This window comes from Arachis ipaensis, chromosome B10 (genome assembly GCF_059453495.1).
Source record: "Arachis ipaensis isolate K30076 ecotype BB chromosome B10, ASM5945349v1, whole genome shotgun sequence".
NCBI classification, from domain to species: Eukaryota; Viridiplantae; Streptophyta; class Magnoliopsida; order Fabales; family Fabaceae; genus Arachis; species Arachis ipaensis.
In genome coordinates, this window is record NC_142435.1 from 145,958,119 (window position 1) to 145,974,566 (window position 16,448).

At 28.4% G+C, this 16,448-nt stretch overlaps 2 protein-coding genes across 2 annotated transcripts; both read right to left on the bottom strand.

Moving 5' to 3' along the window:
• Window positions 1-1,927: 1,927 nt before the first annotated feature.
• On the bottom strand, window positions 1,928-2,907 carry LOC107621930 (18.5 kDa class I heat shock protein-like). The gene has a single exon (XM_088498409.1). The coding sequence runs from the start codon at window positions 2,794-2,796 to the stop codon at window positions 2,368-2,370; it is 429 nt and encodes a 142-aa protein (XP_088354535.1). The 5' UTR covers window positions 2,797-2,907; the 3' UTR covers window positions 1,928-2,367.
• A 7,363-nt stretch (window positions 2,908-10,270) lies between these two features.
• LOC107621558 (plasmodesmata-located protein 8) lies at window positions 10,271-14,673 on the bottom strand. Its single transcript, XM_016323589.3, has 4 exons — window positions 14,000-14,673; window positions 13,063-13,352; window positions 10,664-10,771; window positions 10,271-10,566 (listed from the first exon to the last, which is right to left on the bottom strand). Exons 1-4 carry the CDS (start codon window positions 14,479-14,481, stop codon window positions 10,562-10,564), a joined length of 885 nt encoding a protein of 294 aa, XP_016179075.1. The 5' UTR covers window positions 14,482-14,673; the 3' UTR covers window positions 10,271-10,561.
• Window positions 14,674-16,448: the final 1,775 nt, after the last annotated feature.

The following is a 16,448-nucleotide window of genomic DNA, read 5'->3' on the forward strand; positions in this document are numbered from 1 at the left end:
ATCAACTGGCGAGTTCTGCAAGGAGGAAGGCCGAGGACGCTTCCGTAGAGAAATTCCACGACGTGCAGGAGTTCTGCGCGATGGAGATGGCGCAATTTCATGTTTTTCTTGCTTCCCCATCCTAATGCCAGTTGATTTGCCTCCATCACCATGCAAATTGGGCCTTGGAACCCTTCTCGAACCAAACTTGTGCTGCTTTCCATCTTGGTCCTTCAAACCTGATGACTGGCCCATTGTAAATTTTTTCTTACGCAGCACTTGTTGCCAGCCCTCTCCATCATCCATGCATGCCTCATTAACAAGACCATCAGGCACGTGAGGAGCCAATGATTCCGTAACCACATCCTTCCCTTTAACAACTCCTAATTCCTCACCCAAATCACGAGCTTCTGATTCAGCCTCTTTTAACTAACATCTTTAAATACATGATAAGAGTTATCATATTAACCTCCATCCAAGATGTTAATAAAATAGTAAAATAATATTTAAATTATTCTTGAATTTTTTCTGTATCAAATTATTTTTGAATTAAAATAATAAAACTTTAAAATAATAAACATTTTAAATTTAAAAGTGATTAGAGTATTATTTTATTATTTTACTAACATTTTTATTTTACAAGATTTTTTTCAAAAAAAAAATTATACAAAAAATGTAGAAACATTTAATTTTTAAATATATTTATTATAGATTTATTAAAGTAAAAAAATTAAAAAATTTATGAATAATAACAGTAACATGTAAAATTAATATAAAATTTAAAAAACTTTTAAATATATCAGTACACATATTTCAGTAATTTTTAATTATAAAAAATATATATAATATATATAATTAAGATTAATAGTTAAAATTTCTTGAAATATCAATTTATGGATATACTTAAAATTTTTTCTAAAATTTAAGGGATAGAAACCTAGCACGCACCTAACTTCTCACGCTCATGTTTTGTTTGTAGTTGGGAGTTTTCAGACAAAATGAGATTAATTATATTAAAATATTTAAAATCTTTCCGAAAAATAGTTCAATAGTGTGATATCGAGTAAAATTGTTATTACTTATTAGCGATTTTGAGTTTTAAAATCACAAATTATGTTTTATGAAATTGTTATTATTTTATTTTAACAAATTTTAAACTTACATATGTTAGATTGTGAAGATATGTTGTAATGTAACTGTGTAGTTATGGTTTAGTATTATCCTCAACAAATTATCTCTTCTAAATTTAAAAATACAATTAACACTTTATTCTAGTAATTTTTCTCCTCAAAATGACCAACACTATAAGTGATCATCATCATATCATCAAATTAAAACAAATTTATAATCGAAACACTATAATTTTTTTCTTTATTTTCTTCTACGTGGAATTTTTTCTTACACTTTTTACTTATTAATTAATAATTATGTCTAAACATTATTTTTATATTTGTATAATCTATAACAATAGATAAGATAATGCTAGATTTGGTATAATTAACTTCTTCCATTGCCATTGAGAAAGTACAAATTTCAATCCAGCAGTTACTAAACAAACTATTTTTTATTATTTATTCAAAGTAAACAAATTATTCTCAACTACTATACCTGTATATAGATGAAAACACAGTCATAAAGTTGATACTTAAAAATGATAAGATAATTTAATAAAATTGTCTAAATCATTTAATTATTTTTAACTATCAACTTTATAAACGACTTTATATACATTGTTCTTTGTTCACACAATTCCCTCATCACTAAAATGTAATATGTAGTTGAAAATACATTATTATTTATTTAAAAATATTATTCGTACACTAAATTTAACTATTATTTTTAATGTGTATTTATATTGTAATATATATTTTATTATGAAAATTCAGGTACAATAATTATTACACTTTGTACCTAAATTTTTATCATATTTTATACTAGTAATTAACTCTATTAACTAATTTTAATATATACGTAGACTTAGCATAGATATTACTTATTAGTGAAAATTCAGGTGCAGTCGACTTCACGTGAAGTTGATAATTGAAAGCCGTTAAAAAAAAATTTAATCAAATCAGTACGGCTCTCAATTATCAACTTTATGTGAAGTCGACTGCACAAGAGTTCTCACCAAAGTCGTTATTTATTTTACAAAGAAAATAAAGAGGTAAAAACTCAGGTGAAGTTGACTTCACGTAAAGTTAATACATGAGAGCCGTTAGATGAAAATTTAGTCAAATCAGTCAAATCATTTAACGGCTCTCAGTTATCAATTTCACATGAAGTCGACTGCAGTTGAGTTTCCACCAAACAAAGAACCCACCACGTAACGTACAATTCATTTCTTCGAACATTGACTTGTACTGCAATTCATATCCAAAATTTACGGAATCAATTTCCCTGAATCTGAACCAGTTTGGTGTTTGGTTTCTTGAGCTCTTGCTTAGAGACAGTAACAACAAGCACACCATTCTCCATGTGAGCTTTAACCTGCTCAACCTTAGCATTTTCCGGGAGTCTAAACCTTCTCTGGAACTTCCCGCGGCACCGCTCAACGCGGTGCCACTTTATCATCTTCTTGTTCTTGTCGTCGTCATCGTCGTCATCGGCATGCCTATCACCACTTATCTGAAGCACCCTTCCATCGACCTCCACCTTGACCTCGTCCTTCTTGAGACCGGGAAGATCTGAAAGAAAAACATGCGCGTCTTTTGTCTCCTTCCAATCTGTTGGGGTGCTTAGGACGGGGCACCTGTTCATCATGGACAGAAAAGGGTCTAAGGTTTCATCATCGCCAACCATTTGAGAAATCAGAGACATTATTATGGTTTCAAAACAACTTAGATCGATAATAGAAACTTAGTTCAAAGTGAAGTGTTTGTTGTTGTTGTTGGAGTGGCTATGAATTGGTGTCTTCTTATATAAAGAGTGCAAAGGGAGTATTTTATTTTTATTTTTATTTTTTTTTTTTAAAGTTAAGAGTGAAATTTTAACTAAAATTTTATTTGAAAAAAAGTATGTTAAATGAGTTATAATTTGTTGGTAAACTTTTTTAGAGTTTAATTGATGAATTTTTTTTAAGTATATTAGTATATTAGTATTTTATTAATTTTAACCGTTAATCTTAATTATAAACTATTAAAATTTATTGAAAGACTGATATATTTGAAAGTTTTTCTTATCGATGTTTCTACACTTATGTTTTTTTTTTAATCATGAAACATTCTCGTTGCTTCTTCACTCTGACATCTTGCACCTTCCAGCGTCCTCCTTTGCATAATATTTATTATTATTATTATTATTATTAGACATTTTTTTAAGCCATGCTTTGTTCGTATAAAAGTAGCGTTTGATGGAGAGACAGAGACGGAAAAATTGAAATTGAGAAACAGAGACTAAGAGACAGAGATTAAAATAAATCTTAGTATTCTGTTTGGTGCAAAGTGAGAGACAGAAATTGAAACAAAAATAAAATTCTAATTTAATTTGTATAAAGGGTAAAATTGAAATTAATTAATTGAAATGAAGATATTTTAGGTATAAAATGTTATTAAAGTTTCAGTCTCCATCTTTAAAAATTTTAGTTCCTTGTGTCTCTACTTTTTGAAGGTACTGAAATACTGAAATTTTAGAAACAGAGACAAAAATTTTAGTACCAATCTCCAAACTAACAAATATGATACTGAGTCCCAGTCTCTCGGTCTCTGTCTCAATACCTCAAAATAAACGCTAGCAAAGAATACAAAGGACTCAAAAATTCAAAATTATGGATACTTTCACATACATTTTTTTTTAACTCAATTTTTGTATAGGGTGAAATCATATAAAATTAATTGAAAAAAAAATGAGAAACGAATTTTTTTTACTTGTTTTCTTTTTGTGGTTATAATTATCATATTTTTAAATTTTTGGACCATGTTTTCTCTTTTTGGTCATGATGTGGTCAGGGTTGTAGCCTTCTTGATAGCGTTCTTTTTGGATTTCTTGTAGATAGCTTTTCTCGATACATCTCTTCTCAACAAACCCAAAACTGGGTAGAGAGTCAAAACGGAACCTCAAAAGAATTCAACAAATCACAACCCAGAAAAAAAATAATACAACAAATAAGACTAAGCGCAAGAGACAAGACTATAAGTCTATAACACAATAGTCTATGAAATTGGGCTCAGGTTAAGGCTGGATATGCTCTTGTCAATGGGCTAATTGAGCAACACTGGGCCCGACATATTATTTCCTGTGTTTCAAATAAAATTAAGGTATCCGGGTCTGATGGGCCCAATCCAATAAAAAATCAAGGTACCATGTCCAAATAAAGTAAAATGAAGGTTATCCAATCGGCCAATCCAATGACCAAAAGTTGTGAAATTTATGTGGTAAGTAACACTGTAACAGATTAGCCCTTAAATCGAATCTCATCTTATACATGTAACAATTCATTGGCCAACGACAAATTTTTAAATAGAGTTTAGTACCGCAGCAGATTAATTTTTGGTTTGTCGGATTGGAGGATACCGTGAAAAAAAAAAAAAAAAAAATAACACTGTAAGTCTGTAACAGATGACCAAAATAAACTAACAAAAGCAAATTGATTTTATTAAAAAAAAATAAACTGACAAGAGGCACGCAAGGCCTTTGCCCATGTAGTGACACATTTTTATTTATAATATTAAATTAATAATGATATTTTTTTAATTGTGAACTACTGTGATATTTTTTTAAATGTAGGATGATTTAATTTAAGGAGTAGAAATCGGACCGTTTGATTTTTAAGAGACACAGAAATCGGACCGTCCGATTTTTAGGTACAAAAATTAAACCGTCTGATTTGTGTACTCCAAATTTTTTTAATTTTTTAAACACAAATCAGAAGGTCCGATTTGTGTACCTCCCATAATTTTAAAAAATACTAAAAATTACAATATTAGTATATCACTCATCCTACTTTCATATCTAAATTTTTTAGTCCGTGTAGTAATGGTGTGAGTGTATATACAATTAGTGACGAAAAAAGGGAGGGGGAGGGAAATGGTAAGTTAGAGACAAATAATTGATTTATATATAAGAAAAAGGTTTAATTACTCTGTTGTTTTTATAGTTTTGCGAAATTTTTAATTAGGTTCTTATATATTTTTTTCTTTTTAATTGAGACTTTACACCAATTTTTTTTAAAATTGGGTCCCTATATTTTTTTTCGTTTTATTTGGGTCACTGCACTAATTTTTTTTAGTTTATTCCCTATACAATTAAATCAATTACTGTCAAGAGGGATTTAATTGGAAAAAAATTGGTTTAGAGACCAAATTAAAAGGAAAAAAAGTATAAAGACCTAATTAACAATTTCGTAAAACTATATGAACCAACAGAATAATTAAACATAAAAAAAAATAATAAAGTTCAATAAATTATTATTACGTTTTTATATTGTATAATCAAATGCAAAATTATTGTTGTAACAAAAAAGTCTTTTAAAAGAACATGGAAACCAATCCTAATGACAAGTCTTTTACATCATATAACAAACTAACGTCATCATTAGCAACAAGAAATATGTTATCAATATATATGACTAATACAATAAATTTGTTCCTACTGATTTTCATATAGATACACCTATTAATAGTGTTTTTCACAAAACTATATGATAAGATGGTATCATTAAATTTGATAAATCATTGTTTAGATGCTTATTTTAGTCTATATATTGACACCAAATTTTCTTTTCTTATGGTCAAGAAACTTTAAGATTAGTCCATATAAATCCCTTCTTCTAAGTTATCATTGAGAAAGACAATCTTTATATCAATTTGATGAAGTTCTAAATCATAATGAACCACCAAAACCATAACAATTCTTAAAGAATCCATTTTTGAAACAGGTGAAAAGGTTTCTTTGTAATCCCACCCTTTTAAGTGTAATCTTTAGCATTAAGTCTAGCCTTATATACCTTTTAATATTATCTTGTGAGTTATGTTTGGTCTTAAATACTCATTTATAACTCGACTAGATCCCAAGTTTAGTTGTCATGGATTGATTTCAACTCTTATTTCATAGCATTAAACCATTTTTCAGAATGGTGAGATTGCATGGCTTGCTTAAAAGATATTGGATCATTGTTAATGCTTAAGTCACACTCTCCCTCTCAAGTGAATAAATTACAAAATCATTTGAAATTATTAGACTTTTTTTTGTCTTGCTGACCTTCTTAAAATTTTTTGTGGTTCATCTATCACTTGCTCATTTTGGACTTGTGCATCATTGTTAGGCTTAGCCTTTATATACTCATCTAGTGGGTTTAAAATGTTACATTGTTGTCTTGGCATGTAATGTGACCGTGACACAACATTGTTATTTTAAAATGCTATATATACATCTATCGTCATCTCTACAAAGAGAATACCAATTAACACTAATTAATATATATATATATATATATATATATATATATATATAATATTTATATTATTTCAAAAAAAAATTTATATTATTTCAAAAAAAAATTTATATTATTTCAAAAAAAAAATTGCATAACCTTTTCTAAAATTGGACATATATCCACCTTTACGATTTTCATAAATCCAACCACTCTCAATCTACAATATCAATCAAAATTCAATTAAACTCACAACATTTCCAGCAAAATATATTAACTTGTTTGACTGTTGTATACATTTATAAGGGTATCATATATATTGATATTTAAATCTCAAAAAATGTCATTATATGTAACAGTAATCATTATACAAAATATAGCGAATTAAGTTAAATTTTACATAGATTTAAAAAATGAGTGTTAATTGTTGCCTTAAAAAAGCACAACAACCAAGTATTCCTTCAACATCAATTCACAGAAATTAATATTAACGACACAACAATCAGTAGCACATTGCAAAAATTCAGTAAAAAATCAATCAATCAAGTAAAAACAAATTCAAATTCGAATTCAAGAAACATAATAGCATGTTGAACTATATATAAACTGTTCATACCCTGGCCCAATAATAAAGGCCCAGGATCCAAGCAAAGAAGCCCAACCCAAAGGGTTGGCTCTCCCCCAGTACCAGCATTCATCCCAAGAAGTCGGTACTGGACATGACCTGCTCCAAAGAAGTCGGATACGAGGGTTAGCTGGCAGATAACACTCATTTGAATGAGTAACTGCCCCTAGAAACTCTCTAACCACTTCATAGAGCCATATCTTAACCTCCTTAAGATATGGGAACGGTTATCCACCTAAAAAGGTGGCACTACTTCAGCGGTGGTTATTGGTTCACCACTATAAATACACTGACACCATTCAGGTATCTCTAGGCCCAATACTCTCTAAACCTGTTCACACCCTTGCTGACTTAGGCATCGGAATGTCTTTGCAGGTACCACCCCCCATTCTCTCGCATACACAAGTCGGACGGAGGGCACCGAGTTACAGACCTACTTGAAAGCCTCCTCCTTCATACGTTTGGGCCAACCAACGCCGTCCAACCCATTAATCTCCGGTTACCCACCGTAACATAAACTAACAGCAATTCTAATCAGAATAATCCTAATCTTAATCTAAATCATCTAACTAGCAGAAAATGATGATAATTAATTCCACTTACTAACTAAAAATTAATATATAACTAAATCCTAAATTAACTAAAATAGAGAAAAAGAGTGATCATGAAACCTGAACTTTGAACAGAGCAAGAAGTACTCAGGGGAGGGAGATGAAGTGGCAGTTGCTGGTGGAACTGCTGCACAAGTGGTCACCGTCGGTGTTGAGATTGCTGACGGCGAGACGAACAAAGAGGGAGAGAAGGTTTCGCGGCTAACGCTGGGTTGCAAAGGGAAGAGAATGAACGAAGAGGCTAGTTTCAGTGAGGGGGAGAGAAGGCGGCGAAAAAGGGATGCAAAGGCGCTGCTGGCGGCAAGTCTGATAGAGCGGCAGGGAGAGGGTTAGAGAGAGAGCAGGAGAAGAGAAGGTAGAGAGAGAGAGAGAGGGGGGGATTCGAAATGACAGGGTAGAGGGTTCGCGCTTTGAATTTTAGGGCTAGATACTGTCGGGTTTACTGGCGGATAAATTTGATGGTAGTGTTTTGCGGGTGACCAAAACACTGCGTCACACTAAATTGAGTTATTATCATATTTATCAGCCAGTAAATCCGATGGTTACTAATCCGCACCAAGTTTTCCATTTTCCCTCTAATTATTACCAGCAACTTTACTGTTGAAATAGTGAATCCGACGGTAAAAGTTTGACACGAAGAAATAGTTTCCATTTTTGCCTGTAAATTCGATAGTAAATCCGATGGTAACATGTGACGCTAATTCCGCCGGTAAATCCAACGGTACTCAACGCTTTTCTTGTAGTGAATTACCTGATGTGCTTAATGACTTTGTAAATAAGTGATAGGATTGATTCAATGAACATAGTCACAGGGTTTATGATTTAATGATTCAGCTAATGTCATATTGGACCCTCTCCAAATAAGGCTAGACTGATTTCAACTGTACTTAACTATCTTAATTGATTTTTTTTATCCCGGTGTATTTTATAACTACTTTGGCTATAAGAGATTGATATGGCTAATTTGATTTGTATTCTACTAATGTGATACTAATTTTTATTGATTAAAAATTTTTAAATGGAGCCTGTGTCAATATTTTTATTGTTTTTGGAGTGAATTAGAGTACATGTAAAAGCATATACCAGGATTTTTGTTAGTTTGATAAGGTAAAAAGCGTGGCAATAGGTTTACATGTAGGTACATTTAATAAAGTGTAGCTATGTGTCCCCTATCGGCACGCTTTCAAAGCATAGTCAAAACCAACCCAATGGGCACGTCTTTAAAAGCATGATTGTATGTCCACTTTTTGGCAAGCTTTAAAAGCGTGATTATAGGATTATACATATGGTCACGCTTTTAAACGTGACAATAGATAAAAGCGTGCCAATAGATCGAAAAAATATGGCGATAGAGCAACCAACACATTTACAGATGTGACCCTTTCAAAAACGTGCAAATAACTCAAAAAGCGTGGCGAAAAGTTATCGCTAGCTATGTGTTTTCGCACTTTTCAGCACGCTTGCTGATCCGGAGACTTGTGACTTGTGAGTTATGGCCATACCACCCTTTAAAACCAACTAAATTATTTTGTAATCTCCTAACAAATTTCTGTTTTTGAGCGTTTTTCTCTTCTCTTTCTTCTACATTTTTACTTTCTCATTGATGGCATAGAGAAATAATTGTTGTTGAGTATAGGTCTTTTCTTCTTTTGTAACGTATTTTAAAAAAAATATTTATAATCTCTATTTTTCTATTCCAGCAGTAAAAGAAAGGAGGAATATTCTTTATTTTATTATTTAAAAAACTCATACTAATTCTATTTTTTTATTGAGTAACAATCATCATATTTAACTATGATAAAAATTAGTTTTATTAATTACATGGATCATATTATTCTTTTAATTAAATAACTTACATTTTAAGTATTGTCTTTGTCCTACTTAAAGGATGTGTTTGGCTTAGCGTTTGGAGCATCAAAAGTATGTTTAGTTTTCTTAAAAGCTTTATTTTTTTGTTTGATTATTTTTTCTTCTCCTAAACGCAAACATGATTCTACCCTCTAACTCAAGCTTACCCAAAACTAGAAATTCTAATTTTTACGTTCTCTTTTTCACGTTATTAAAATTTATTTTTTATTTACCAATTTTATCCTTTATTGTTTATATGATTAATTTTGTTGCTTTTTTATAATATTTTTTTCTAATATTCTCTCATGCATATTTTTTTTTATAGAATTCTTATTTTTTTTGTTTATATGAATATTTTAACTATTATTTTATTTTATGAAATATTTTTTTCTTTGTATCATGATTCTACTAATTTTATCAGAATACTAAAGAGTACTGAGAATACTAGAAAAAAAATATTAAAATTTATTTAAATATCTAAAATAAAATTATAAAATAATTTTAAATAATATAATCCAAACAACATTTAGTTTAATATAATCTACTTTAATAAAAAATTTGTCAAATATAAATTACGGTCAATATCATCTTACTTTTGATAAAAATTAATTCTGTGAAATCAATTTTATAAAAACTCTCGTTTACAAAATTTAATCCAAATACATATTAAAGCAGACCGTGCTTTACGTGATTTGTTACATAGCAAATCCACCAGCTACTCAATTCGAACTTCAAAATAAAAATCTGTATAATCAAAGAGAAATAACCAAATTTAAAATTTCAATAGCGCGCACTACGAAAGATAAAGGCAAAGTAAATTATATAAAAAAGAATAGTGCATGGCAGAATAATCTTCAATTGATTCCATAATAAAGAAATAATGATGGGTTTGGATGGACATCACTAAAGAAAGACAATCTGCGGCCCTTTCTAAGTTGATGGATATAATAGCTCTACTTTTTAAACACAATGATGACATATTCTTCTTCTTTTGCAGGAAAACAAATTAAAATGTTTTAAAATTGAGAAAAAGTGGAAACGTGACGACTTCGGTCAATTTTATACAAGATTTCAAGAGATATTTTGTAATAATAATTAATCTCCTTTTAAAGTGCGTTGCCATCTTCTTAATCAACCTGCATAATAAAGAGATATCAATCACCACCATTATCATTTCCTCAATCATAAAGAGAATTTGGTAAATAAGATAACTAGATGTTAGGTCTATTTTACCCATTGCTTTCTTGCAGATTGAGAGAAGGACAACAAGAACTGCTAGACCTGTAAACACTCCCACAATAATGGCAACAGATCTCCCCACTTCATCATTGTCATGGGAACCTGGAAGAGACATAAAATTTAAACAAAGAAAGGAACAAAAATCGTAGTAAAAAATTTGGTTAATATTCATGAAGTTATACCTTTAACATTTTCTTTACTTTTATATAGTTAGGTTTAATAATGTTTGATGATGGTATGACACTATTTATTTAAGAAGTATATATTATAAAATAAAAAATATATATATAAAAAATATTTGAAATTGCTACAATTTTATTGTGTGAATATGTCCAGATGCATTTTTTGATAGAGTCATCTTTATATATTTTATGACTAAATTATTGTCTAACTTCAATGTTAATAAAATGATATAAATAATAAAAAATAAATTTTTTTTAAACAGTTACCTTTTCTCTCATTATTTAATCTGATATTTATATTTTTTTTATACAGTTGTTTTCACAGTAGTAAAATTCAGCCAATAATTAACTAATAATAAATTATTAAAGTAAATTTTTGTTGAGTATTAATTTTTTTAATTTTATATTTTTCTAAATTTATCCTCTGTGTCTTATTTATTTTTTTCACCTATTAAATTAGATGTCCAACTAAATATTAATTTCTTGATGCATATTATTATTTAAAATGAAGCAATAAAATATTGTCTAAATGATTTCCTCGTTGGCAAAATAAATCCTAAAACATTAATAGAATATGTTAATGAACCCCGAAACTATTTATCTAAATTTTGAGAAGATTATAGAATTTTTTTTTGTGAGGGGTTAGAAGTTCTTCATGGATTACTTTGTATGTGTTTGGATTATAGTTTTTAACAGAAATTTGTATAAAATTAATTTTGATGAAAAGTAAATTTATGTTAATGTAATTTATGTTTGATAATTTTTATATCAAAATAAATTATATTAAAATAAATATTGTTTGGATTATACTACTTAAAATTATTTTTAGATAAAAAATTATTAAAAAAATATCAATTTAAATATTTTTATTTTTATCCTATCATCTTAATTTAGATATTTAAATAGATCTTATTAATTAATTTTATACTAAAATTAATATTTACTTACTAAATTAAAAGTAACATATAAAAGTTAATAAAATATATTTTATATTAAAAATAAAAAATATATTTTATTATCTATGAATAATTTTTTATTTAATTTATCTTTTTAAATGGGATCATAATCTATATTATAAAAAATTACAATAAAATATAATATACCAGCGTTATAATTATAATTTTACAGAGTAGAATAAAAAATAAAAAATTTCAACCAAAACAAAAATATTAGACATAAAAAATAGTAAATGATAAAAAAAATTAATATGAACAAAAAAATAATAAGAATTGCAAAAAATAATAATATACATGAAAAATGAGAACATTAACAAAAATAATATAAAAATTATTTATTATATAAATAAAATAAATACAATAAAAAATAAAAATATGAAGAAATTACTATAAATTTTATAATATCAAACAAAAAAAAATTTCTATAATTTTTTTAGTATTATCAGTACTCTTTAATTTAATATTATTTTAAACTATAAATTTTTATTATTTATAATTATATTGTTATTTATAATTAGTTTTTCGTTTGCTTTATCCTCTTTGGTAGGATCGTAATTCATATTATACAAAATTTTGATAACAAACGTAGAATATAGTAATTATAATTACAAATTTTATAAAGACGAATAAAAAATAATTTTTTTTATATAAAACAAAAATAGAATACATCAAATAATAGAAAAAAACTCATACGGATAAGAAACAATAAAAATTCTATAAAACCAACAATATATATCATATAAATAAAAAATACATAAAAATTAAAATATAAAAAAGAGTACTAAAAATAATAAAAAATTAAAATATTCACCTTACAAGTAATTGAAACAAATTTAAAAACTTTTGATAAAAAAAATTGTAATAAAATGGAATAATGTGAATCATGAAAAGCCAATTGATAAGAGAAGAATATCGATATAGAATGTGATACTTAATAAAAGGTACGTATTCAAGATAAAGAGTAAAAAGCAACGAAATAAAGTAAAGTGTTCGTGTGTCCACAATAATAAAGCAGAATGGCATATATGCTGCAAATGCATTGTTTCAGAAAAATTTACTTTCTGATAGTTGAATTTGATCTTCCCTAAGCCAACTGTTTCAACTAATACATGTTATTTCACCTGTGGCTATGTATTAATATTTTTTTTGTTTTGCTTATTTTATTCAAATAACCAAAATTCTATTCAATGTAAAAATTTTGTTGTTAAAAATGAATATTATATTATGCTGAAAGATGAATGGGAATGAAACTAACCTGGAGTTTCATCGTAGTAACCTGAAGCCCAGTAGCGGGCATAACACTGCCCCAAGAACACATCAGCAGCAGCCGCAGATCCGCACATGCTCTTCAGCTTTCCAATCCCATCAGCGAGGCAAGATGAGCAATCGGAAACAGTTAAATCTCCCAGGCATTGCGCAAACCCTTGAACAAGACCTGAACTACTCACTCTAAATCCATTTGCCGTTTGCAAATCCGCAAGAACGTCATCTCTACGCCTAAAGAATTCAACATCATTATCCACAGATTTACTACATTTCTTGTACCTGAAGGATATAAGATGAAACAATAGAAAATTAAAGTTTGAACAACTCATTTCCACGAGTATTTATAGAATAGAATGAGTACCTCTATGTAGTTCTAAAGGTATTTCTTGGTAACTATTCCACATTGGCACAATTACATATTGACAAATAAAAACCTCACAAAATTATAGATTTTTTTTTTCTTTTTACGAAAAAATTTAAAGTTAATTCGTACAGTCCACCAAAATCAAAATATGCCTCCAAACTCAACAGGCAATTATAGAGGTACTTACAATTTAAAGGATTGTATCGCAGCATCATAATGAATTTGGGATATGTTCTGAAATTTTTAGTACGGTGCCAATTCTCCTTGGCAGTTGTTACAAAATATAGATCGAAAAAATATAGGAGAGAACGAACTTCAATTTACTATAAAAAAAATAGAATTCAGATTTTTTTTTGAAATAAAAAGCTTAATACAATAAGGTGGAACATCAATGTTTTAATAAAAAAAGTATTAAACAGATAAAATAAATTAATTTATAAAATAAATAAAATAGAATTCAGATTTTTTAATTTTAAAGTGGTAAAATAAAGAATTAATCACTTTTAAATTAAAATAGTAGAACATATATTTTAATTAATTTGTGTTTAATTTCCAATGGTACCTAACGCTGGTATCAAGCTTCCCAAGAAAATCACCACTGTGTTCGTATCTAAGATAGCACCCTTCAAGTTGCAAAGAAGCACCAGTAGTGTATGGACAAACCAAACCTATTTGGTTTACGGATCTTCCAACGCATTTTGAACAGTCAGTTGGATGTAAATCTCCCCTGCACTGGTACATGCCATATACTGTCGCCTCTGGTGGCGCTGAGGTTCCATTCCCAATGGCAAAGCTATTGTAAATAACTTCAGACGACGAACTTACTACCGACGACAGAAAGGTGTTGAGGTTTTCTTCAAAGATCGAGTTTGGTTGGTATTTATCTTGTGAGCAGCCCGCGTAAACAAAGATATTTGCCCGTGAAGGATAGTCACCATGGGCACTCCTCAGAACTAGTGAACAAGAGAAAAAACATAAGAGAGAAGAGACTCGCAGAGCTAAGATGATTTCTTGAGTAAAAAATAATTGAATGCGTCTCGGCATTGCTTCCTTTCTTTTTCTTTGTTGTTTGGTTTTTGGTTATCGTTGCGAATCTGAACCTTCTTTTCTTTTGTTATTGTGGCTTGGTTTACCACTATAAAAGATTTATTAGTGGTTTGTCTTTGTTCTCTGTTTTTGCGAAGTGATGCATTTTCTACAGTAAAGACGTTTTGTTGCGTTCTCCAAACGCACCCATTAATACGGGAGAAATTCATATATTTAACGGCCAGTGTTATCTATAAAAATTACAATATATAAAGGTAACAGAGAAGTTTGGTGTCCAATTTTTATTTTTCATCTTACTTTTATTAATAACTAGTGATTAATATAATTAGCATCTTAAAATTTGGTCAAAAATATAATTATCAGTAATTTTCTTTCATTTTACGTACAATTATTTTTTTATTTTATACTTAACTTTATTTATATTATCTTTTTTCTTATTCTACGGAGTACGGAGTACATGTAATACTCTTTTCTTATTTTTATTCTATTTAATGAAAAAAAATAATAATAAATATGTGTATGGAGAATAGTAAAAAAATAATGAAAATAAAAATAAAAATTAAAAATTTTAAAAGAATAATAAAACTAAAAATAATTTAAGATATTGAATATAAAATAAAAAAAACAATTAAAATTATGCGAAAAAAAAGAATGCTTTAAATTTAAATTTTATATCTACTTCAAATTAAATAAGAAAGAAACAAACCATAATACAAAATTAGAGTAAACAAAAGCATAAATCAAAGCAAAGAAGCCCAATAAATCACCGCAGCAAAATTTCAAAAAATTCCAAAACCAAATCCTTTTTCTCAATGAAAAATCATGTTTAAATTTTAAAAAACTAAGAAGAAACAAAACTAAATCAGTGAACAAATGGTACCTCGGGATGATAAAATAATATCGCAATTGAGCAATGTTAGGGGGCAGCAACATTTGTGATTGGTAGCCATCAACTAGCTATCAATGATGATTTGATGGTGTGATATTAGTGTGAGATTTCATCCAATGGCTCATTTTTTTCTGTTAGTTATCAAAATACAATAAAATTGTTGGTCCCCTAAACTTTTCCATCGCAATTAACTTCAGCATATTACCACCCAAAAAATCACTGAACAATATTAACACTACAACTAACTGACCTTAAGTGCCGATACCCGCTATTTTATTTGAATATTTTGACAAATAGAAGTATGCTTTCAAAATAAAAAAGGACTACATAACAAAATATGCAAAAATTCCAATCATTGGATTACAATAAAAAACATAGACTTGCCTAGTCGAAGCTAAAAATTATGATTCTCTCTAGCTTTATAAATCAGAAAGATAATGATTCTATTAAAATATAACTGATTCATTTTTGAAGTAAATAAATACATTAACTTTGGTCTATTACTCAACGGAGAAGAAATTAGTTCTAAGTTTTTTCATATTTGTCTTAATATTCATTCTCTCAACCTCTCTTTGTAGCTTTGTCTCTCTTAGAGACACTGACTATATACTATTCATCTAAACTCAATTTGTCACCTTCAATTATTCTGTTGAATTTGTCTATTCTGTATTTATTATATTAATATGCGAAACTCTAAAGCTCGTGTTTTAATTTGAGTTTCCAGAATTGAACTTTAAAATCATCAAGATTACTTCACATATGCAGTTTAAAGCTTGTTATAGAAGAATTTAAAGTTCTTAAAATATTAAATAGATATCCTTTTACTCCCGCAAAGCATAAAGCATGTTAAGGAGTTCAAACATATACACAAGTTCTCAAATAATTAATTTTTAATTAATTATTATTTAAAGAATACTTTTAAGTTACTTATTTAAAATTTGAAGATCCATTCTCCAGAACAACTTTTTATTTTGAAGTAAGTTTGACTATATTCAATGCTACTATATTTCTAAGCTAATAGCATGTGCAAGAAAATAAAAAAATCTATCATATGTATTTTTATAGCGGGTAAAAT